The sequence below is a fragment of the Corvus kubaryi genome, unplaced genomic scaffold (genome assembly GCF_017639235.1).
Source record: "Corvus kubaryi isolate FWS band 111438036 unplaced genomic scaffold, C.kubaryi_AGA036_p1.0 65280, whole genome shotgun sequence".
NCBI classification, from domain to species: Eukaryota; Metazoa; Chordata; class Aves; order Passeriformes; family Corvidae; genus Corvus; species Corvus kubaryi.
The window spans coordinates 1-23,121 of NW_024581887.1; the positions used below are offsets into that span (position 1 = coordinate 1).

At 48.8% G+C, this 23,121-nt stretch overlaps 2 protein-coding genes across 2 annotated transcripts; one reads left to right on the plus strand and one right to left on the minus strand.

Annotated features, from left to right (window-relative positions):
• The first annotated feature begins 10 nt into the window (after positions 1–10).
• LOC121673208 (transcription initiation factor TFIID subunit 9-like) lies at positions 11–2,424 on the plus strand. The gene is made up of 4 exons (XM_042046317.1): positions 11–223; positions 893–974; positions 1,555–1,668; positions 2,109–2,424. The coding sequence occupies exons 1-4, from the start codon at positions 50–52 to the stop codon at positions 2,267–2,269; spliced, it is 531 nt and encodes a 176-aa protein (XP_041902251.1). The 5' UTR covers positions 11–49; the 3' UTR covers positions 2,270–2,424.
• Positions 2,425–5,300: 2,876 nt separating this feature from the next.
• Positions 5,301–22,928, minus strand: LOC121673206 (chromosome-associated kinesin KIF4). The gene is made up of 31 exons (XM_042046315.1): positions 22,848–22,928; positions 22,488–22,617; positions 22,293–22,407; positions 21,396–21,586; positions 21,060–21,149; positions 20,321–20,487; positions 20,049–20,143; positions 19,748–19,867; positions 18,537–18,712; positions 17,998–18,059; positions 17,178–17,313; positions 16,661–16,719; positions 16,358–16,463; positions 15,652–15,717; positions 15,183–15,368; positions 14,693–14,796; positions 14,318–14,462; positions 13,737–13,847; positions 13,169–13,252; positions 12,453–12,566; positions 12,097–12,252; positions 11,440–11,534; positions 10,880–11,009; positions 9,929–10,099; positions 9,468–9,575; positions 9,216–9,293; positions 9,032–9,133; positions 8,247–8,396; positions 7,363–7,479; positions 6,570–6,692; positions 5,301–6,050 (listed from the first exon to the last, which is right to left on the minus strand). The coding sequence occupies exons 2-31, from the start codon at positions 22,608–22,610 to the stop codon at positions 5,865–5,867; spliced, it is 3,666 nt and encodes a 1,221-aa protein (XP_041902249.1). The 5' UTR covers positions 22,611–22,617; positions 22,848–22,928; the 3' UTR covers positions 5,301–5,864.
• Positions 22,929–23,121: the final 193 nt, after the last annotated feature.

Here is a 23,121-nt window from a genome sequence, read left to right on the forward strand (position 1 = left end):
GGGACACGGGGATGAGCCTGGGACACAGGGATGAGGTTGGGACACAGGGATGAGCCTGGGACACAGGGATGAGGCCGTGTCTCCGCAGTTCCTGCTGGACATTGCCCGGCAGAAGAACCAGACGCCGCTGCCACTGATCAAGCCGTACTCAGGCCCGCGGCTGCCACCCGACAGGTACTGCCTGACTGCCCCCAACTACCGCCTCAAATCCCTGCAGAAGAAGGTAAGGATTGTTCAGGGATTCGGGCTTCACCCCTGGGGGGTTGGGAAGGGTTTTGGGATTGCAGGTTTGCGTGCCTCTGGAAGGTGTGGGTGAATATTGGCGTGTGCGCGTCGGTTTGGAGCCAGCGGTGCTCTTTGTCTCCCGGCTGGATTTGTAAATTGTTGGTGGTTAATTTTAAATGGAAATTTTAAAATCTGGGAAATTTTAAAACGTGGGTGAATTTAAAATACGGGAATATTTTAGTGTTAAAGAAATACTGCAGAATCCCTGAATCATTGAGGCTGGAAAAGCCGTCCAGGATCACCAAGTCCAACGTGTGCCTGATCCCCACCAGAGCACTGAGTGCCATGTCCAGCCATTCCCTGGACACTTCCAGGGATGGAGACTCCATCACCTCCCTGGGCAGCCTCTTCCAATGCCTGGCCAGCCTTTCCAGGAAGAAATTCCTCCTGCTGTCCAGGAGGAACTGTCAGGTTTAATACCAGGTTGTCAGAGGCTTAAGTCAGGCTTTGGTGTAGCTATTAAAGGGTATTTTTTACTTCCACCTCAGTTGTTTCTGCTTTAGAGGGAAGATATTTCCTTTGCTGGGAAGCACTCATTGCCTCAGTGGGGGGGGACTTTCCTGTTTATTCCAAGCCATTCCCTGACTCCCTGGTTCTCTCCCCACAGGTCTCCTCCACAGCAGGCAGGATCACAGTGCCTCGCCTGAGTGTGGGTGCCGTGAGCAGCAGGCCCAGCACTCCCACTTTGGGTAGGAAACAGCTCCACTGGGGTTTTCCACCTTTATTTTAGGAAGGAAAAACAGAGGAATAATTTAAAACACTTTTCAACTCCTGAGGGAATGTAAAGGGGCCTCCTGACTTTATATTGTTTGACAGCATCACAAAGTTAATTTAATAAATTAATATAATCTTTATTGTTATAATAACATTTATACATAAATGCATTACAGATGTTCTGTATTTGTGATAAATCCCTTATTTAAGGGACTATTCAAGAACTTTACTTAAATTTAGGGTTGTTTTCCTCAGTGCCAGCATGGTGCTGAATTAAATAGCACTGGGAAAGATCCATTTTTAAAAGGGTCTTAAAATTTAGGGCTGTGACCTAAAAATTAGTGTATGTTGATAGTCTGGAATTCTGTAGGGCTGGAGTAAATGTGGGAAAATGAGCAAATGTGCAGCTCTGCCTGGAAATCTGACTCCTTGTATCCGATGTCATTGTGTTCCTGGGCGTTCCCACTGTGTCTAATAACAGGTGCCACTGGGAAGGAGTTTTAGGAGTGTTTATGGATTTATTTTGGTTTGTTTTGGTGGGTTGTTGAATTGCAGGTACCCCCTCAGCCCAGACCGTGTCGGTGTCAGCCAAAGTGGGAGCGCCGGTGTCGCTGGCGGGGCAGCGCTTCACTGTCCAGATCCCGTCCTCCCAGCCCGCTGGGAAGTCAGGTATTCCTGGGATTCCTGGGGCTGGATACAGGGATAATCACACAGCCACAGGCTGCTTGGGTCGGGAGGGAGGAGCTCATCCAGTCCCACCCCCTGCCATGGACAGAGACACCTTCCACATTGCTCTTCCAGGGATGGGGCAGCCACAGCTGCTCTGGCCAAGCTGCTGTGGGAATTGCTTCCCTTCTCCCTTATTCTGGGATCTTCCAGTGTTAATTCCCGTTCCCAGCACAGCAGTGGCAGCCAGAGCATTGCCATCCTGGCTCCTGTTTCCCTCTCCCCCTTGTGTCCTCACCCCTCCAGCACTTCCCCATCCTCCCTCTTGGGATGAATGCCCTGGGACGTTCTGGCAGCACGGCGCTTTATTAGCCTGGAACAACACAGGGAAAACGCAGGGATCACTCCAAGCTTTCACTGAACCCTTTCCACGATTCCCACAGCCACTCCCACCACTCCCACGGTGCAGAACGTCCTGATCAACCCATCCCTGATCGGCCCCAAGAACATCCTGATCACCACCAACATGGTCCCGCCCGGTGCCGCCGACCCCAACCCGCTCAAGAGGAAGCACGAGGACGACGACGACTACGACGCCTTGTGAGGGCCTGGAGCCCTTCCCATGGGACTCAGAGGAGCCCTTCCCATGGGGTCCATAGGAGCCCTTCCCGTGGGATTCACACGGACTCCAGAGGGTGGGGATGGGTGGGAAGGCCCCGGATGGGCCGTGGGAGTGTGGAAATAAAGTGGAGAGCGTTTGTAACCCGGCCTTGGTATCTTGTGCACACACCTGGGGGAGGGGGCAGGGGTTTTTCTATAGCTTTTCTAGGTATTTTTAATATATCATTTATATATATATATATATACACACACACACACACATATGTATACATGTATTATTTTTATATATACGTATCTTTCATCTATATGTATTATTTGATATAACTGTATATATTATGTGCACACAGATGTATTTGTACACTCAAAACTCTCCCAGACACTTAGTTTTCATATATATACACATCTATATATTAATAATTATATTTATATATCCATACGTATTTACACAGATGAAATATATAGAATATAGTGTATGTATATAGAGAATGCACAGTAGTTAATTATGCATGCACACAAACAGTTCATATATAATATATCAATTATTTCATGTATGCATTATAAAGTATACAATGATATATGCTAAGTAATTTAAGCATATAATGATATATTTTATATAATATATAAATACCTTTTGCATATAACATCTGTATCATACAAACACATAAGACAAATACAAACAAACCACAAAATATGTAGTAGATGTAGTATATACCCTAATTAGTTATGCATGTTTATTTTATATATTTTTTTATTATATATGTCATTATGTCTACGTTATATATCATAATGTATAATGTAAAGCATGTAAACATATATTTAATAATATATATAAATTAATTTTTCATATATATCATATGCAACACATAAAATATAGAAAATACATAGACTATAGATTATATAGAGAATATACAGTAGTTAATTGTGCATGCACAGAAACACTTCATATACATTATATTTTACGTGTATTTATGTGCACATCATATACAGTTATATAATAATATACTGTATAATGTAAAGCATATAATTATATATTTTATATCCCAATAGATAATATATATCAATATATAATAAAGATACAAATATATAATATATAAACATATATAATACATATAAATATATATACTAATACATATAAATGTATAATGATGTAATATATATCAATGTCTTTTGCATATAATATATAATGCCTTTATATAAACATCTTTCATATATAATATTCCTATACACTTGTCTTATACACCCACCTATTGATGATTTCTATAGGGCCATATGTTTACATTCTCAGACCCCCTCCCACACCAATGTTTAAGTTGCAGCACTGACTGTTTGCCCATATAAACCAAATAATGTGGATTGTTTTAATTAACCACCTCCATGCTCTCACAGACCCTGTTCTCACAAATACACTGTTCATATATATATATATATATATTCTGTATACTAGAACTATATTATACCCCCTCATGTTATATTTACGTGTATAAACAGCCACACCTCTAATGCACTGCTCAATCATTTCCATCTGTAACAACACCTCCTGTAGAGCAATCACAGCAGAGTTGAGAGCTGCCCCCATCACTGCTATATTATATATAATATATATAATATAATTATATAATATATATTATATACATTATAGAATATATATCATATAATATTATATAATAATATGCTATAACATACTATACTGTTATATTATATTATAATTATATATTGCCTCAGACACCATTCTCTAACCGCTGTGGGTATGGGATGTGCTCCCATACCAGAACATTATTTATCATTACAAGTTCCATATAGAACCAACCCTCCCAGTCTGGTTTCTGTACAGCTGGATATCCACCCCCTGCACAGGCTCACACCCCTCCTGTTCTAGAGACCAGAGTACATAAATGTATCTATTTTGTGTAATATAGGCAGTATATCACATTATATATTCTATACTAGGTATTGTATAATCCACAATATGCATACAAAGCACAGTGATAATGCACAACAATCCTCACGTTTATCAGGGACAGTTGTCTTTTATACACACATCTACAGCTATACTTCTATCTATAGATATCTTACATATATATTTTATATAAATATATAATTTTTATATAAGTAATGGCCCTGCTGTCACCTCTGTCCCCTCCCCATTCCCGGGGGATGCTCCCTCCTCCCACAGGACAAGTTTCCCTCACCACCCGCTGTTTATCCCTGTCTGTTCTTCAGCACAAAACTCCTGACACAGGATTGAGCCTAAAGAGTGGGATGGAATAGGAGGGCCTGTAGGATAGGATGGGATTTGAGATGGGACAATTGTCTATTAGGGCATAAGCCCTCAGAATTTCCATGCTTGTTTAAATCACTTGGAAACATTTTACAGCTCTCGGGGCCTTTTTACACTTGGAAAGCAGGGAGAGGACTGAAATCCAAGGTGAAGTGGGATTTTGGGAAGGAATTCTTTCCTGTGAGACTAGAGAGGCCCTGGCACAGGGTGCCCAGAGAAGCTGTGGCTGCCTCTGGATCCCTGGCAGTGTCCAAGGCCAGGTTGGAGGGGGCTTGGAGCAGCCTGGGATAGTGGAAGGTGGCTCTGCCCTCGGCAGAGAGCGGGAACAGATGAGCCCTAAGGCCTCTTCCAACCCAAACAATCCTGGACTTGCCTAAGGTGGCCAAGGCCTCATCCAACAGGTAAATAAAGACAGTTCTCAGCTCAGGGAACTACAGCCCAAATCCCACATCCCTGTGCATGCCCCAGGGCACAGCTGTATCACCACCCTTGCCCATGAAGGAGAAAGAAATTAAAAATAAGTTATATTTATCACCTTTTCTTTCTGCTGAGACTCAAAACTTAGGGCTCAGGGCAAGGAAAAGCAGCAGGACCGTGTTTGGGGTGTGTGGACAGAAAGACCTGAGCAGGGCCCAGTGGCAGCAACTCCTGGACTGGTTTTGAGACCAAGTTTAAGTGCAGAGAGCCCAGGGGGGCTGGGGGTTGTTGTGCACAATAATTCCAACTCCAAGCCAGGTTTCTTTAGTAATTCCTTTATTAAAACTACAAACCAGAGTTAAAATTCCTGCATTATTCACATAGGTTAGGTGTCTAAGTTCATAGAATAAGGACAGTCCAGCAGCCAAAGAGGTCAGAAACTGGTCAGCTGAACTGAACTCTGACCAGTTCAGAGCTGCTGGTTTAAGACTTCAGCCAGGGCCTCCTCGCTCCATGGATCTCCCAGGGCAGCTGGAAAAGTTCCTCCAGGCTCCATGAGAAGAAGCAGGAGCAGAGCTCCAGTGCAAAGGCAAAGTTTGTTCAAGATTACAGGCGAAACCGTACCCAGCGTTCACAGCTCGGGAGGAGGGAGGGAACTGGCAACAAGCACCGGGAAAATCACCTCCATTCACTCCAGGAATTCCAGAGGAAAGATTCTTACCCTGCCCCTGGCCCCAACACACAAATATTTACAGAGACATGACCAGCAAGAAGCAGGGTTTGACTCCCTTGCTGAGGGGCAGGAGCTGCTGCTCCAGCAAGAGAGTCCAACTCCCTCAAAAGTCACCAGGAACATGGCCTAAAGGGATGGGAAAGCTCCAGGTCAGTTAAACTCCTCCTTGATGGGGGTGCAGCCTGAGAAGAAGCTGATGTTACTGCTCAGCATCCTCTTCTTCTTCTTCCCAAAGGGGTTCTGGTTCTCCTGGGACTCCTCATCCCTCCCAAGGAGGGAGGCTGCAGCACTGGGAATCTTCAGGAGCACCTCCTGGTCTGTGATGTCCTGCAGGACCTGTGGGAAACAAGGAACAATCTCCAGCATTAGTCACTGCTGCAGTGACCCACCAGAGGCAGCAGGACACAAAGTGCCAGGCCAGCCTCAAGAGTTGCTTCATTTTTTACTCAAGTCAAGAAAAAGACAAACTTTTGGACTAAATATCAAGATTCAGCAGGAAGACACAGCAGTTGGAATGGTGAGTTCCAATGGGACAAGGGAATTTGTTTAGCTGAGGCAAAATGAGATGTGCCAGGTCAGAGAGCACAACAGCTTAAGGTCACTTTGCACACGGACAGATGTGATTTTACCCTGCCCCTCACTTCCCCTCTCTCCTCGCTGAAAGTGCTGCAGGAAAACTTGGCAAGCCTGTGGCATCATTTCAGTGTGGAAACATAGGAATTCAGCAAACTCAAACCTTCCACACGAGCTGCCTGCAGTTGTGCAGAGTTTTCCAGCAGCAGCTTCTCCTCTGGGGGGATTTCCCTCCAAGATCCCTCATTCAGCAGCTCTGCTGTCCCTGCTCCCTGGGAATACCTTTGTGGTTGGAGTGACACACACGGGCTGGAAGAAGCTCTCTCCTGCTTTCACCTCCGTGGGGTCTTCCAGCTTCAAGGACCCTTCTGAGTCCCTTTTGTGCTCCTCGCATGCTGTGGTTTCCTGAGGGGCAGCAGAGGGTGAAGCTCTTGTAGAACATCCATCCCATCCCTTCCCACCACAGCCCCCTGCTCTCTGGCTGGGAAGTATTCCACAGGATGCTGCAGCTCAGGCTAGGGCTCCATAGGCAATAATTAAAGCGGTGTGGGATGTCCCCACTTGATTCCTGAGATCCAAGAGCAGAATTCCCACTAGGAGCAGCTTCCCCAATGAACATCAGTTTCTCATGGACCTTCCTGCTGCTACAGCCCCCTCCCCAAACCATCTCTTCCCTTCTTAAAAATAAATCCGGGAATGAGTCGAGGTTTTGTGTTGTCTGAAGCCAAAGACACAGTTTAATTTACTGAGTCCAAAAGTTTAATTTACTGAGTCCAAAAGGAAAATTGAAATTATTTGTCCTCAGATTTGTGGATGAGAAGTGGGAACAGGAAAATCTCTGCTGTGAATCTCCACATGTCTGCGCTCAGTGGCAGAGCCTGGTCCTGCAGTGGAAAATTGTCCTCAGTTACCAGAGAGGCACTAATTAGTGATGTTCACAGAGCTTCAGCAAAGTGCACGTGCTCTGTCTGGACAAACTATGCTTGTGTGGGAATTATCCCTTCATCCAGCTCTGCTCCAGCCCCAGTCCAGGCCCTGCAGCCCCTCAGGCACCCCCAGAGCCAGCAGCACTCACCAGGCCGTGGTCCCTGTTCCTGCACGTGGCCGCGGCGCAGCTGCAGCTGTCGGTGCATCCCAACTTCTGCTTCCTGCAGCCACACTGCCTGTTCCCACAGCGGCCCTTGCACGAGCACTGCAAGGGAAGGGGGATCCAGTGGCCAGGATGCTCCTGGAATGCTCCAGCTCCCGCCAGCTGTGGCATCTCAAGGACAGGGACACCCCCAAGCTGCCCCAGAAGTGTTTCACTGCCAGTCCTACCTCCCAGCATAATTCTCTTCCTAATACCCAGAATAAAATCCTTCCGCCTACAGATCCATCTTCAGGATCTATAGGATAAGCACCTCCAGCTACTCAGTGCCTGATTTCAGGTGATCTCAAAGGATCCCAGTTTCTGTGCCACACTTCCACAAAAAGAGGGAGTCCCCACCCCAAACGCCTCAGGAATTTTCTGAGCCACAGGCTGAAGCTCCAGACTGACACAGACAGATGGAAGCTGAGGCTCTGTCAGGACTGGAAGCTGCAGATTCCCAGAGGGAACAGGGATCCACAACAGGTCCTCCCTTTGTTTGTTTTTTCCCTAAAATAGGCTCCCTGCAGGGATCTGGCTGCTCTTAGGGCTGTTCCTGAAGCAGAGGCCAGCTCAGGCACAGGCAGCAGGACACAACACATCTCTCATGGGAGAGGGTGACTTGGACAGGGAAAACCTGTCCAGGAAGGTGTTGCTGACTGCTGACCTTTGCTGTGTCTGTGGGAAGGTCACAAATATCCTAAGGCACCCAAATAACCCATTTCTGCCACTCGGAGCAGTGGAGACACCACATCTCCCCACTCCATACCCAATCCTTGGACACAGCAAGTGATTCCCCAGCAGACACTGGACCAAGGGCAGCTGGATCTTACCCCCATGAGGTTTTTCCTTGCTCCTCTGCCTGCTTTCCCAGGAAGCCAGTCGGAATCATTCAGTTCCCCAGAGTCAGAGAGCAGCTCCTCCACATCCACCTCGGGGCTGGGTGCCCGGGGCTTGGCCGTGGTCTGCCGGCGGCTCTTGGGCTGTAACACAGGAGCACGAGGGGTTAGGCCACCCAAAAAAATCACACTGTTATATTTTATTAATAATTTTTATATTTTAATAAGGTTTTATTTGATTTTATTAAGGTTTTCAGAGTCCCTCAGAGCCAAGAAGGTTGGGGGAAAAAAAAGATCCAATTATCAGGATTGAAAATTCAATCGATTTAAACTATTGATGACAAATCCTTGGAAGTCTGAGTAGTTGTCACATCACGTGACAAAAAACAAGTGTCACACTCCTGTCCAAAGAGTTTTAAATCATTTCTTCCTCCCAGCACTAAGATTTGTCTCTTTGCAAAGCAGCAAACCTTGCTGTGACACACATGCCTTGCTCCACAATTTAAAGACTGGGAACGCTACAGAAAAACAACCTGGGTTGTGAAGGAGGATACAGAGTCAGAACTACAATGAGGAAACAGGTTTGGGGGTTTGTTTGTTAATCAAAAAACTAATGCAGGTATTTGGGTCTTCTGGAAAGGACAGAAGGGGCCACTTCAATGAGCAGAACAAGTGCCTGGCAAAAGCAGCTTGGGACAAAGAAAAAAACCACATTATCAGTAGCCAAGATTAACTCTAGCAAAGAATTCAGGTGCAATACAAACTGTGCAGCCTCTTACTTTGGGTGGAACATAATCAAAAGAAGAGTCTGGAGACTCAGGTGGCCTTTGCTGGATGTGCCGGAGCTTCTGGCCACTGGCAACTTGGAGGAGCAGCAGTTTCTGTCAGAAGAGACAAGAATCAGCTCTGCAAAATCCACAAACCCAGCTGCCAGAGGGCTCTGGTGTCTGTACAAGGCTCTACCTGTTTCAGAGTGTCATTTTCCCGGAGCAGTTCCTGGTTCTTCTCACACATCTCCTTCATTTTCTCCAGCTCTTCCTCCTGTTTGTAGGTCAAGAGGAAATTTATTTCCTTGGAGAGAAATAAGAGAAAATCCCCCAGGGCTATTCCAGCCTGCACAGCAACCACCCCATGCAGGCTTCTGCAAAGGGAATACACAATCCTGCTCCTATTCCAGGTATCCCAAAGGATCCCAGCCACACCCAGCCACTGCACCTGGAACTGGAGTCGCTCCTGCAGTTGTTTCTCCCGCTCATTCAGGGAATCTTCCAATCTCTTATCTGCTGCTTCTTTCTGCTGGAATTGGCTGAGCAGGTACAGAACCTACAAGCAAGTTGGAATAAACAGGAGTGAATTCCTGAAAGAAACACTTGGCATCAAAGTCCAGGCTCAGGGGAACTTCCTGCCACTTCCAGCACAATTCCCCCCTGACCTACTTGAAAAGTGATCTTGTAACATCCTCACTTAAAGTGGGAGGAACGTTACTGAGTAAACCAATTTGCACAGGATAAATACAGGGATTTCTTTGACTTTTAATGGACCATCTGCAAAAATCCAGCAAAATTTGACTTGATATTCAGCACCAGCTTCCTTTCAGCACATCCCCTTTGCCTTTCTCCCTGAGCAGACCTGGAGATCAGTCCCAGACTCCAAGATTTCCATGAGCTGTGATTCACCTTTTCCTGGTGTTGCTGTTCCTGCACCAAAATCTGATTTTGGAAGGCTGTCTCCAGCTCTGCTGTGTGGTTTCTCTCTTCCATCAGCATCTTCTGCACGTCAGAACAGCTGGCCTGGCTCTGCTCCAGGCTGCTCTGCAGTTTGCTCTCCTGCACCTTGGAGGAGACCAGCTGGAAAACAAGAGCAAGGGATGGCTTGGGACAGGGATTCCCTGCTGGCACAGGGATTCCCTGCTGGCACAGGTGCTGCAGTATGGAGGGGAAGCCTCCCTGTAACTTCCAGCCACCCCAGGAGCTGGACCAGCCCTCAGCACCAAGGAGGGCAGGGAGATTCAGAGCCAGACACTTTGGAAGGGCAAACCAGGGAGCTGAGGGTGTTGTTCACAGCTCTGAATTCACCTCCCTTTCCTGCAGCACACAAAGTGTTTTTCTTTTCACCCTTTTCCTTTGATTTCCAAGCACCAGGGAGCAACAGGTAATTCTGTCCTTAGTTGCTCTTTCCCTGATCCCACCACACCCCACTTCCTACTCTTCCCCATCACCAGTCTTGTGCAAGTTTTTCCCAGCTCAACACCAATTCCACTGCTCCCCTGACCTCAGCCAGCACTGCTCTCATTTCCCTGCTTGTTCAGGAAGAATTTTTAGTATTTTTCTCTTTTCTTCCACTTCTGAAATTTGTCTTTTCCCATTTGCCCATTCCCATGTAAGTCACCCATAAGCTCAGCTTTAGCTGCTGTCTCCAGACCCTCATCTATTCCACTTCCCCCTTCCCTGTTTTTCACATTTCTCTCCCCAGTAAATAACATTTTAATCCAAACTTGTGAGGGGAATAAACCTCATCCACTACAGGAGAGCTCCACTCAAATTCCTTTGGTTCCTTCCTTTCATTTGTGGCTAAGCAGACTTAGAGCCTTTGCTTTTAGGGATAAAAGAGGAAAAGCCAAGGTTTACCTCTCCCAAGAGATACTTCAGAGCACATTTGGCCTCCAGGATGGTGGCAATGCTATCCCAGCGCTGCTTGGCCCGATCTCCATTGTCTGCATCCAGGAGTTTCTGCTGCAGGTCTGCTATCTGGGCACTCCTGGGGAAGAATCCATGGATTTGGAGTTACAACACAGGAGAAAACCAGGGCTGGTGTCTGGGCTAGTGTTACTGTTCCCAGAATATTAAATAAAATAGTTTAAATTGAGATTTTTGCTGCTCAGTAGAGCACCTGGAGCCTGCATTGCTCCCCTGGGGAGTTTTGCCTCCACTTCATATTCCCAAATAAAAGTGGAGGTTTTTCCCCCAGAAGTGCTCACCAACAGCTCAAGAACCCCAGTCTAAGTGACTGAGTATTTTCCCCACATTTTGGAAAAATTCCAGCCAGGAAAACCCACACCTTCCCCTCATCATTTCCAGCATCAGCCTGCGTGTTTTTCATCCTCTTCCATCTCCCAGGGAGTTGGGATGGAAAGGAGGGGAGAGCCAGAGGCAAGGCTGTGTGGATGGGCTGTGTGGCAGTGCCTTACCTGAGCTCCATCTCCGTTTGCAGGCTCTCGATCTGCTTGGAGATGGAGAGATCCGTGTCCGGGGCCTGCAGGTCGGCCAGGCAGTACGTGCGCCTCTGTGGGGTCACAGCACGGGTACGGGGCAGGAGCAGGGGAGGAAATCCCACAGTTACAGGCATTCCAGCTGGAAAAGCCTCCAGGCATCTCCCCACAGCTGCAATTCCACTGCTCCCTCCCAAAAGCCTTCGCTAAGGGGTGTGACCCACTCATGTCCCTCACAGTCCTTGAGGGTGGAAAAGCTCCCCAAGAGTGTCGAGAACAACCATTGCCCCAACACTGACAGGTCACCCACGTCCCCAGGTGCCACACCCAGATGTTTTTTGGACACTTCCAGGGGTGCTGATTGCACCACTTCCCTGGACAGCTGCTCCAAAGCCTGACTGCCCTTTCAGGGACAAAATTTTCTGTAATTCCATTAAGCAACAAGTTCCTTCAGCACCTCTTGTCCCTGACATGTCAGAGCACAAGAACATTAACCCTTTCTCCCACAAGGGCAGCCAAGGATGGGCTCCATCCCTATCTCCTAAGGGAACAAGTCAAGTAGGAGTGAGAATAACGAACCCAATATTGCTGAACAGCCAGAGGTGTGGGGTGGGAAAAGGAGAGTTTCCCTCTTACCCGGAGCTTTGGAGGGGGGTTTTCTCCAGCCTCCTTCTTCTCTTTCAGCTGAAGGAGCTCCTTTGCCAGGATTTTCCTGTCCTCCAGCAGGTCTGCCAGGTGTCTTCGAGCCTCTTCAGTGCTGACAAGAACCTCGACTTCATTTGCAAGCCAGCTCTGGAAAAATAACCCCCAAAACCCAGCGGCTGATCTCAGCTCCAGGTCTGAATCCTTCTCCGTGAAGGCATTTCAGAGAAACTGAATAATCCCAATGCAATTCCCTGTTCCTCCTGCTGTGCTCCAGCCACCAAGGCCAGCAGCACCCACCCCAAATCCCAGTTTGCCCAGTGCTGGGATGCAAAAACGCTGCCACCCACTTTGACTCGTGCAGCAATTCCTTCCATGCCCCGATTTTGGGTCTCCTTCCGTTTATCTGCCGCCTCCTTCTGTTTCTGCAGGGCATCCTTGAGGCGTTTGTTGGCAGCTGCTGCCTGGAAGAGATGCCACAAAGAGCTGAACAGGGACTGCAAATCATCTGCAACAGCTGGAAACAGGAGGGATTCCCAGCCCAGGGCAAACACTGGGACAGTGACAGCACAAGGTTAATAAATCTCAATTTATCCTCTAACTCAAGGACTCCTCTCCTTGATTTATTTCCTTTGCTGCCATTCCTCCTTTACAGAGAAGATGCTTCTAGGCCTGAAGGTAGAAGAAAACGCCCAAAATGAGGGGTGAAAGATGCGTTTCTTTTACAAAGCCACCCTGAAAGGATTTGGAGCTGCAACCTTGTAGATCCACCACCCAAACTCATTTCCCACGTCCTACCCTGGGCATCCACATGGATTTGCCACAGAAGCCTGGGACTCAGAGTCATCTGGTACCCAGAGGTATTTGGCCTCTAAGGAGCAAATTTAACTGGGATGCCTCAAAGGCTACAATGCAGAAATAGGGATTTCTCCACAGAGAGAAAAGCTTTTCTTTCCAGCTTCTAAATTCCTTTAAGAGGTTTCTGTGTATCCTGTTCCATCCTCCAGCCCCACCTGGCAGACTTTAGGGATTGGTTGGGAATTTCCAGGAGATGTTGGCTCCTCACCTCCTCTGTTTTGCGCCGGAGGACATTGGCCTGTTTCTGGAAATCCCTCTCCAGCTTGAGGAGCTCATATTGCCTCTTTCGGTCCTGCAAGGAAAAACAGCTGGAAAAGTCCCATTTTCCATGACAAAGGAAAGGCTGCAGCCCCAGGGTTCCAGCCCCAGCATCGTGAGGCACTGAGGGGCAGGAACTGCTGTGACACCGAACTCCAGGTGTTTGCTGCCCTTTGCACTCAGCCACCACAAGCAGCTGGATTTCATCAACCTGCAGGTCCAACGTTCCTTTGGAAGTTTAAAAACCTCCCATGCTGGGGCCAAACCCTACAGCTTTAAATCCTTCAAATATTGACTATTTTTGCCTTCTGCCTTAGAGCTGATTCACAGCTGTGGTGAGCTTGAAGATCTCCAGCCATGAACAAGTTCAGGTGGTGAAAGGTGGCAGCCACATGAGCCAAGCTCCTCTTCAAAGCATTCCCAGCACTTTTCCAGTGCTTTAACTGATGCTTCCCAGTTAAACAACCTCACAGCACCCCTTTGGAGGGAGGAACAGCAGGAGGGGCTTGTTTGCTCACCTTTTCCTTCAGCTGGATCACTTCCTTGTCCTTCTGCTGCTTCCACTGCCTGAATTTCTCAGTGTCTTCTTTCATCTGACGCATCAGCTGCACCCTTTGCTGCTTCATTTCCTGAAAAACACCAGTGGCTGGAAGAATTATCCAGGATTTACATTCTGAGGAGCTCCAACCTCCATTCCCCCCATCCCTGCCAGGTGTGGGGAGTGGCAGGTAGGAAATCTTAAGAGTGCTCCCAACACAGGACACTCTCAAAGTACTAAAAAACAGGGATTTTTTTAGGCATAAAGGGAAGACCAACATAGGCACAATTTAGGGAAATCAAAGTGGAGTCAAATGATTTGACTGAGGCAAGAAATCAGAAGTGCCAGAAGATACTTTGGACTTCTTTTCCTCCCAAATCTCAGTAGCCACCTGCCTATTGTGGTCATGTAGCCAAATGAATCTTGCCAAAAACTGCTGTTTTCAGTCTGACTAAACAGAAAGTGGATTCCTGTCTGGGATTCCTGTTTGGGATTTCTGGGACTCCTGCCTGGGAGCTGCTTTGTCTGCAGAGGCTCAAGTCAGAGGTGCCTGTTGGTTACCCTGATCTCCTGGTTCAGTTTGGACACCGTGCGCTCCGTGGATTCCTTCAGCTTCAGGAGCTTGGATTGCTCATTCAGCTTCTTCTTGAGCTCATTGATTTGTGCTTCCAGCTCCTGGAGCCTTTTCCGGCGCCGTTCGCTCAGCCTGGAGAGAAACCACAACAAATCCTCTCCAGCTTCAGAGACACCCCATGAAAAATGTCACCTCTGTCCCCTTTGCTGCTGCTGAAAGCCCACAGGAGGCTTCTCTGCAGCTCCTGGCACGTTAAAGGGACACTTTTACATCAAAAGAGCTTTCACTGATCATGGAAGTGCAAGACATTGGATTTTCTGACACATTAACACCCCCCAGAGCTGCAGGCAGAGCCCTCTTACTTGGCCTGGTTGATGTCCTTCTTTGCCATGTGCAGAGCAAGGACCAGTTCCTCCTTCTCCTTCTGCAAATTGCTGACCTCCAGCTCCAGATCCTTGATATTGGTCTAGAAAGGACAAGAGGAATAAATCTCTAAATAAAAACCTTGAAAAGACACCCTGAGGCAAAACTTTAAGACAGAGAAGGCTTTAAAAACCCCATTCCTCTGCAGCAGGCACACCTTATCTAAGAGCTGTGTGAGGGTCACAGGGGCTGGTCCAGCACCCTCTGGAGCTTTGGTGTGCCCAGAGTCACTGTGGCCACATCCTGACTGAATCCTTTCAGAGATGGGAGATCCCAGCACAGCAGGGAAAACTGCCCAAGGGAGCAGGGATCCAGTTTAAGGAATAAATAGACCCAAATCAGAACAGGTTCCTTAGGACAGATCTCCTCCCTTCCCTCCCCAGCGTGAACTGGGGAAAACAAACTGAACAAGGAGGATTTCAGCTTTACCTGGTACTGGGACTGAATGGGCCCCAGCTGAGTGTCATTTTGAGACATTTTTTTGGCCAGGGCCTCTTTCAGAGTCAGGGCTTTGTTGAGCTCCAGCAGCTCCCTGGAGAGCTGTGCCTGGCGCAGGGCGTGCTGGGTGCTGAAGTCGTTGGAGGCTCTCTTGGATTCCTGGCCCACTTCTGCTTCCTGCAGGAGACACAGCCATGAGGAGAGGCCAATGCAGAGCTCTTCAATAACATCATCTCTGTTTCTACAGAGCACTTCAAATGCATTTTTATGTAAAAAACCTAAATATTCAGAAACGAGAACAGGTTCCTGACCTTGAACACATCGAGTTTAAAACAGCACAGACAGGAGTGATGATTTATCAAGCATTTGGGCTAGAAAATTAGCAGCAGGGAGCAGATAAAAGTGAGGAGGAGATAAAACCGTGCCCCAGTGAGGTGTGCACTGCTGAGCCCCCACTTACACCTGCAGAATCCTGTTCAGAGTTTGGCAGCTCTGCAGCAGCTTCTGTGGTCGCAGCGTTTTCACTCTGTTGGACAGAGAGAAGAAAATTTGGGTGAAAATGGAAATATGAAGTAAAAGGAAGGAAATAACAGACTGTTGGCACATCATGGCAAAGCACAACGTGATTCTCCTCCGGCCAGAACCTCTCTGGAAAGAGGAGACCATTGTCCTCCTCCTGGAGGAGAGGGAGGAAACTCCTCCTTGTCTGGTTGGAAAAGCCATTCCTTGAAATCTTCCCTGAACTCCAGCACTGGGAGCTACCTCCTCACAGGAGAGGACAGAGGAATGTCCAGTGAAGGAGAGCTGAAATTCCTCCATTAGACAAAGCCTGGAAGCTTCTATTTAACAATTTCAGGTCCCTGCAATTTATGTTGTCCATAAAAATCACCAAGTTTACAACACTCCATCCAATTTAGGGATTGTAAATCCATTCTGATCTCCAATATCAGGTTTTTTCATGGAGACTCCTCCTTTCCCCCCCCAGCCAGGAGCAGCACAAGTGGCCTTTCTGCAGCACTAAAGCACAACAGGACAGTTTTGAAGTGGATCTCAAGAGTCACTTCATACTTTTAATTCCTGGGCTCCTTGAGGGAAGCTGTTGGAGTGGAATCCCAGATTTCCTGAGTAACTTGGCACAACTACCCCTTCCCTGGGCTCAGCCTTACCTGCAGCTCAGCCAGCACCTGCTGCAGGTTCCGGATCACCTCCACGTTTTCCTTCAACTCCTCATCCTCCACAGTCTCCACCAGCTTCTGCAGATCCAACTTGCACCTGGAAATGTGGGAACAAGTCCATGGCATGTTTGCGTCAGTTTGTGTCACACATGCCAGGGAGGAACAACTTCCCCCACCCAACCTCTGAATTAATTCTGGCTGAACAAACCCCAGCAGATTTGATCCAGTTTATCCCACTAAAACCATCAAATTCCCAAGGATGTTTTTGCAGGAGAAGGGTGTGGGGACACTCACACAGCATGGTGCTGGAGCTGCTCTAGCTTGGCATTCATCTTCTCATTCTCTTGCTCTGTCTAGGAGAAATCAGAATTATAATGAATTGTAGAAGAAGCCAGGACTCAGCTGATTAATTTGCACCAGAAGATTTGCAGTGTGAAAATCAATGCACTGAAAGATCTTTCATGGTCAGAGCCACCAGTTGGGATTTAGCAGCATTTTTTCAGGGATGGACACTGCAGGCAGTAGGAAAAAAAAGCATGGTGGGGAAGGGAGAGCACAGGTGTGCAAACACGATTTAAAATATTAAAATAAAATATTTAAAATGTTAAAAACTGAAAGATTCAGGTCTCCCTTTCCCCACTGAAGTCACAGATCTAAAGGCCAACAGACTCTGGAAGGCTCTTGGTTCTGACTGACTTGGAATCAATGTGAAAGGAACATTAAAGAGAGATTCCCAATGCACCACAGGGACAGGAGCTGCTGTTGATTCATTCCCAGCAATTCAGAGCTCTCCTGGGACAGCTGAACTTACCAGGATGATCCTCTCCAGCATCTGTGCTGTTTGCCCAGCAGCCTCACTCAGCCCCTGGCTCAGTTTCTGGTTCTCCTCCTGCAGGGATTGGTTCTTCTCCATCAGGGACTGGAGGCTCTCCGAGGGGGCCAGGCCACTGCAACAGCGAGGCGCAGTTTGGGTGTGAGCATGGCCTGGCCAGGGCTTTGTGACAGCACTGAAGTCACCTCCAAAACAATGATTATCCCCTAAATAATTTACAATAACTAGCCCAGAATGGGGTTTGAGTGGGAAGGATCTCAAAGCCCATCCAGTCCCACCCCCGCCATAGGCAGGGACACCTTCCACAGACCAGGCTGCTCCAAGTCCTGTCCAAGCCTTGGACACTTCCAGAGTGCAGGAAGAACCTCCAAACAGAGGTTGTGAACTCCATGCACGTGGTTTTGAAACATCCCCAGAACACAACAGCTGCACAATCCAACTCTGTCCCAGATTTTGTGCTTTTAAGGATAACGGAGGTGGAGCTGTCCCACCTTCAGGGGTACAGGGGTGAGGAAAAGAGGGATGGATGGGTATTTATTTACACAGAGAAGTATTTATTCAGGAGGTGGTTCCTGGTTCCTCTTTTACTTCCTCCAACAGATTTTTGCAATCTTGAGGTGTTTGCTACAAAATTAAATATCCCAGGGAATTCCAGTAAGGATGAAAAAAGAGGGGGGAAAAAAAGCAATCAATTTATTCTCCCCTCACTCCACAGCACTGCCCAGAGCTAAGGTGATCCAGAGGCTCCTCTGGAATGGGATAAGCACAGATCCATGGGACATGAAATAACAAATCTTACTTGAGAGACACAGGGAGGGTCCCTCCGTGGGCCTGGAGCAGCAGCACCTGCAGCTGCTGGACCTACAGAGACAAAGAGTTATTGCTTGTAAATGTAGCAACTCCATGGATGATGGGTCTTCCTGACTCACCTGCTCTGTAATTCCCACTTTACCACTGCCTGTGGAAAGGAGTGGTGTTGTTACAGTATTCCAAGTGATTTACTCCTCAAATAAAAGGTTCTTCTCTTCCCTCTGGGATCACCCCAAGGAAAACTCTTCCCCTTCCCACTGCTGGGTGCAGGCAGGAGATGCCAGGAGGGCACCAAACCATCTCTGTATTTCGAATTCTGCCTGTAGCCCACCAAGCAATGATTTGTTGGGTGGAAGGGAAATTTAAACCACAGCAACTGCTGCAAAATTCCAAGAAATATCCATATATTCCCCTCCCAGCCACCTCCAGAGACAGAGCAATGCACATTAGGGATATTTTGCATACTTGAGGAGGTTGTGCCTTCCCTGGATGTTTGCTGAGCTCAGAACCAGAGGGATCCCCCAGTACCTGCTGTTTCAGCTGGTGCAGCTCAGCTGCCTGGGGGTCCACGTTGACAATGGGTTTGTTTTTGATCTTCCTGGCCCTGTCAGCGTAACGCAGAGTGTTCAGGGTCTCCTCCAGGTTGGAGTCTGCTGGGCTCACACAGGCAATCATCAGCGTGTGGCTGTTCCCACCCAGGGAGTCTGGGGACGAAGAGAAACAGCATCAAAGCTGCCACAGAGCAACAACGACAGTGAAGTGTCATCATTCAAGGATTCCAACCCCCAAAATGCAGATTAAACAGCTGGACTTTGGTGCCACTCATTACTTTCTCCTCTGCTCAGTCAGTTCTGTACTTAAGGGGGTTTTTAAAAGCCAAAGTTGGGCTTTGAAACCATAGATTTCACCCCAGAAGCCCCAGCTGTTGCCCTAATAATTTCCTTCTGCCATTGCTGTCCTGGTTCTTTTAGGCTTGCCCCTCCCTTCTCCCCTCCAGTAACAAGACCTCCACGAATATCCAGAATTTTCTCCAACTTAAGGAATTATTGGCTAAGAAGAGATCACAAAGCTGCATGAACTTCATCCTTTGGTTTTACACAAATTGGCTCCTTAAAGCTACTGACCAGAAAAACACACATCCAGCCCAACCCACCCCCCACATCCAGCCCAATCCAGGTTTTTAATGAGGTACTTTCAGACATGGAAGATACTGAAGAGCTTTTGCACCAAATGATGTAATTACCATAAAAAACCCAGTGATTTCATTACCAAAGCTGTGCCCAAATTAAAGGGTAATTTCAATAAAATGCATTAGAAGACAAATCCCAGCTACTGAAAAATAAAGACCAGATATTCAGACCAAGGAAACAAATCCCAGGGAAGGCACAGACAGCTGGAGCTGCATTCTGGCTGTGGCACCACCCAGGGAGTTGCTATAATTAAGGTACAATAATAGATCTCTGCTCCCAGACTTCTCCTCCTCCTTCTCCCCACCAAAAATATGCCCTGGATTTGTCTTGTTTCCTCCTGTCACACAAAGTGCAGGAGAGCAGGACTCCTTTTGAGCCCATCTCACTGCATTTGCAACCTCAAATAAGAGTCCAGGAAAGCTCTGGCTTCAGTGAGGAATTAAATAAATGAATCCCTTTGCAGCAGCAGCTCTGAGCTGTGGGGTTTTCTCCTGCTTTGTTATTTAAAAAGCACCTGTAAATTTAGGCTTTGTCATCATCTTCTCTCACCTTGCAGCAGCCTGGTCAGCTTGGAGTCTCTGTAGGGGACAAACCCCCCCTTTTTATTCTCTTCTCCCAGAGCACTGATGACATTCCCCAGGCACAGGAGGCCTCTGTTGATGTTGATTCCTGCAGACAAAGCTCAAAGTGAGCACAGCTACCTCAACAGCTCCAAACTCCTCATTTCCTGCTCTTATTAAAACTTCAGCAAGGTTAAAAAGGCAGATTAAAGGGTTAAAGAAGCACTTTGCTCTTTTATTAACTCCCAAGTGAGAAGACACCCAAACTCCCCCAGTGCCAGCCCACAGACCTTCTTTGAGTCTGTCTCCCTCAGCCTTGGTTTTCTTTTGTCTCTCAGAGCCAGCAAGATCCACCAGGTGTAGCTTGCAGTGAAAACTGCAATTTCTAGGGCAGAAAGAAACTGTTTTATTCTCCCAGGTAAACTCCCAGTTGGAAAAGGAGCAGCCCAGGAGCTGAAAATTCAGAGAGCCAAAAATGGAACTGCCCTGAGAAGTGCAGCTCAGGACCGCGATGAGGAGATTTTGGGAAAGTCCCTCTTACCAGCTGCACCATGACACTCACTTGTCATTTTTCTTCTTCTGATCAATGCAGATGGTGAAGATGGCATGGGACCTGGAGGACTGGGAATTCATGGCCGTGGATCCCACAGTTCTGGAGTTGTTCCCCTGCTCCAGGCAGGACACGGTCTCTTGGGCACAAGTGACACTTCTTTCTGTCAGCCCCACAATCTGTAGCCAGGAAGGAAACATTGCTCATCCTCTGCTTCCTCTTTGTCCCACCTGGGATCAGAAAAACCTCCCTCGGCCTCAGGCTGTGCCAGCCCATCCCCAGGAATGTGTGTCACCTCCAGCCAGGGGCCTGGAATGGAGACTCCCAGGGAAAACTGCTTCTGAATTTCACTTTGGGAACGTGGAATCACAGCACCTACTCCTAAACACCCCCCAAGTTCCTCTGCCTGCTCCAGAGACAAATCCATGGATATCCCAGGCCAAGCTGGGAGCTATGCCAGTCACAAGAAGGGGGAAACTGGCAGATGGGGTGAGGATTTGTGTGGATAAAGGGATGGAGAGGCAGCTCCCAGGGACACAAACCACAGAGAGGATGAGCAGGAAGGACTGGATGTGCTCCTTGGCAAGCTGTGCTTTCCCTGAGAATCCATCCCCTCGGATCCCTCTGCGCTGCTCCCAACACATGGATGAGCCCCATCCCACTGCTTTAGGGATGACAGAAAATGACACCTAAACCCCTTCAGTCCCCAGCCCTGCCACCCCCTCCTGCTCCCACAGCCAGCAGGGCAGACCTTGATGCCTTCCTTGGGATCCTCCCGGATGCTGATCGGGGAACGTTCCCGAGACGGGCACAGCAGGTCCAGGATGTCCTCATTGTAGATCTGGAAGCAGCAGAGGAGCAGCTCTGGGTTACCAGCCAAAGAAAGGTGCAGTTATGCTGAAATTAGGGCTAATTTGGCATCACATTCTACTCATTTCCCCTTTAGGGAAAGATGCCTTGGACCAGAATTCTGTTCCTGACAAAACCTCCTGGACTCTTAGAGATTGATTTAATCAGTATCTGTTACCTGAAGGAGGTGACCTCAAAGCTCCCTTTAGTCATAACTTGACAAAAACCAAACTTTTACCTCTAGATAAGAAACTTTGAGGACGAAGTCCCAATCCTGCCTATGCTGTTTCTCCTCAAAGAGCAGCTTGATGACCCTGGGGATGACCCCCACGCTGGGCTCATGTTCCTGGTTGGCTGTGTAGGTGCCTCCCATGGAGTAGGTTTTCCCAGATCCTGTCTGTCCGTAGGCCAAGACAGTGGCATTGTATCCTGGGGGAACAAAGGGCACCTAAGTGAGTCATGTGAGGACAGAAAGCTGCATTTTTGAAAACCACCCTTCCAGAAAATTCTCAGTTTACATCAGCTTAAGTACAGATCACAGTCAGGAACTCAGACGGGGAAAAAAAGGCAATGAAAACTCTGTAAAGCACAGATAAAATGATTATTCCAGTTCTTTTTTTAAGGCTGGATGTTGCTTTATTAGAGCTAAATGGAAACACAGCACAAGTTCTCTGCCACCCCAGCACCACTGCAGCATCCCCAGACAGGATGTTTATCAATTCATTGTGTTATTCTTAAAGAGGGACAAGGGCTTTTTATAAGGGCCTGGAGTGACACAGCAAGGGGGAATGGCTTCCCACTGCCAGAGGAAAATTAGGAAGGAATTCCTCCCTATGAGGGTGTTGAGGCCCTGGCACAGGGTGCCCAGAGAAGCTGTGGCTGCCCCTGGATCCCTGGCAGTGTCCAAGGCCAGGCTGGACAGGGCTTGGAGCAACCTGGGATAGGGGAAGGTGTCCCTGCCCATGGCAGGGGTGGCACTGGTTGATCGTTAAGGTCTCTTCCAATCCAAATTATTCTGGTATTCCATGGAAACTGCCTTACACAGGCAGCCTCGGGAACCAGAGGGCTCAGAGAGCACACCCCACTCGTTTTGTGGAGCAGAGCAGGTTCCGAACGGGCAAGATCTGGGACAAACCTTTGAAGATGCCTCGGACCAGAGGCGACACCGCTGTGTTGAAAACCTCCTCCTGCTCCACGGACGGGTCGAACACGTAGTCGTAGGTGAAGGCCTTGTCATTGCCCACCACGACCTGCGGAGGAGAGGGACGGGGCAGCGCTGGTAACCGCGCCCGGGCTGCGGGATCCCCGGGGAGCCCCCCGAGCCTCTCACCTGCGGCTCCCCGGGCACGAAGGACAGGCACATCTGGCAGCCCTCGCTGGTCTCCTTGGGCACCAGCGGCCGGCACCGCAGCGCCACGCGCACCGGGATGCCCTTGTCGTCCTCCCGCACCATCGCCGGCCTGCGGGACACGAGCGCCGTGAGGCGGGCCGGGACACGGGGCGGCGGCTCCGCCGGGGGAGCGGGGACGGAGCGGGGACCCCCAGCGGCCCTGCCCGGGGGTGGGGTGGAGAGGGGGTGGAGCGGCCCTGCCGGGGCTCGGGGATGGAGCGGGAGCCCCGGGGCGGGAGCGGGGCTGGAGCGGGCCCGGCCTGGCCCTGCCCGGTGTCGCGGGGCGGCCGCGGGACTGACCTGGAACCGCCGCTGCCCGTGCCAATGGCGGCGCCACAACGGCCGCGGTTCAAACCGGGCCGCGCGCCGCCACGGCCAATCACCGGGCAGGGTGTCAGGAGCGGCGGAGCCTCAGCCAATCGCGAGGCGCATCGTCACCGAGGGGCGGGGCAGCAGCCAATCGCAGAGCTGTGCGTCAGGCAGAGGCGGAGTCAACCCTGGGGTGGGGTGGCACAGCGTGAGGGGCGGGGCGCAGGGCGGAAAGGAACCAATCGCGTGCGGGTGCGTCAGGCGA

Excerpts from the sequence above, each read along its gene's own strand:
- LOC121673208 (XM_042046317.1), top strand. The coding sequence starts at position 50 with ATGAGCCTGGGACACAGGGATGAGGCCGTGTCTCCGCAGTTCCTGCTG. Across the intron at positions 975-1,554 it reads GCCCAGCACTCCCACTTTGG|GTACCCCCTCAGCCCAGACC; the intron begins GTAGGAAACAGC and ends GTTGAATTGCAG. Across the intron at positions 1,669-2,108 it reads CCAGCCCGCTGGGAAGTCAG|CCACTCCCACCACTCCCACG; the intron begins GTATTCCTGGGA and ends CGATTCCCACAG.
- LOC121673206 (XM_042046315.1), bottom strand. The coding sequence starts at position 22,610 with ATGGTGCGGGAGGACGACAAGGGCATCCCGGTGCGCGTGGCGCTGCGG. Across the intron at positions 14,463-14,692 it reads AAGGACATCAACCAGGCCAA|GCTGAGCGAACGGCGCCGGA; the intron begins GTAAGAGGGCTC and ends GTTTCTCTCCAG. Across the intron at positions 13,848-14,317 it reads AACTGAACCAGGAGATCAGG|GAAATGAAGCAGCAAAGGGT; the intron begins GTAACCAACAGG and ends GGTGTTTTTCAG.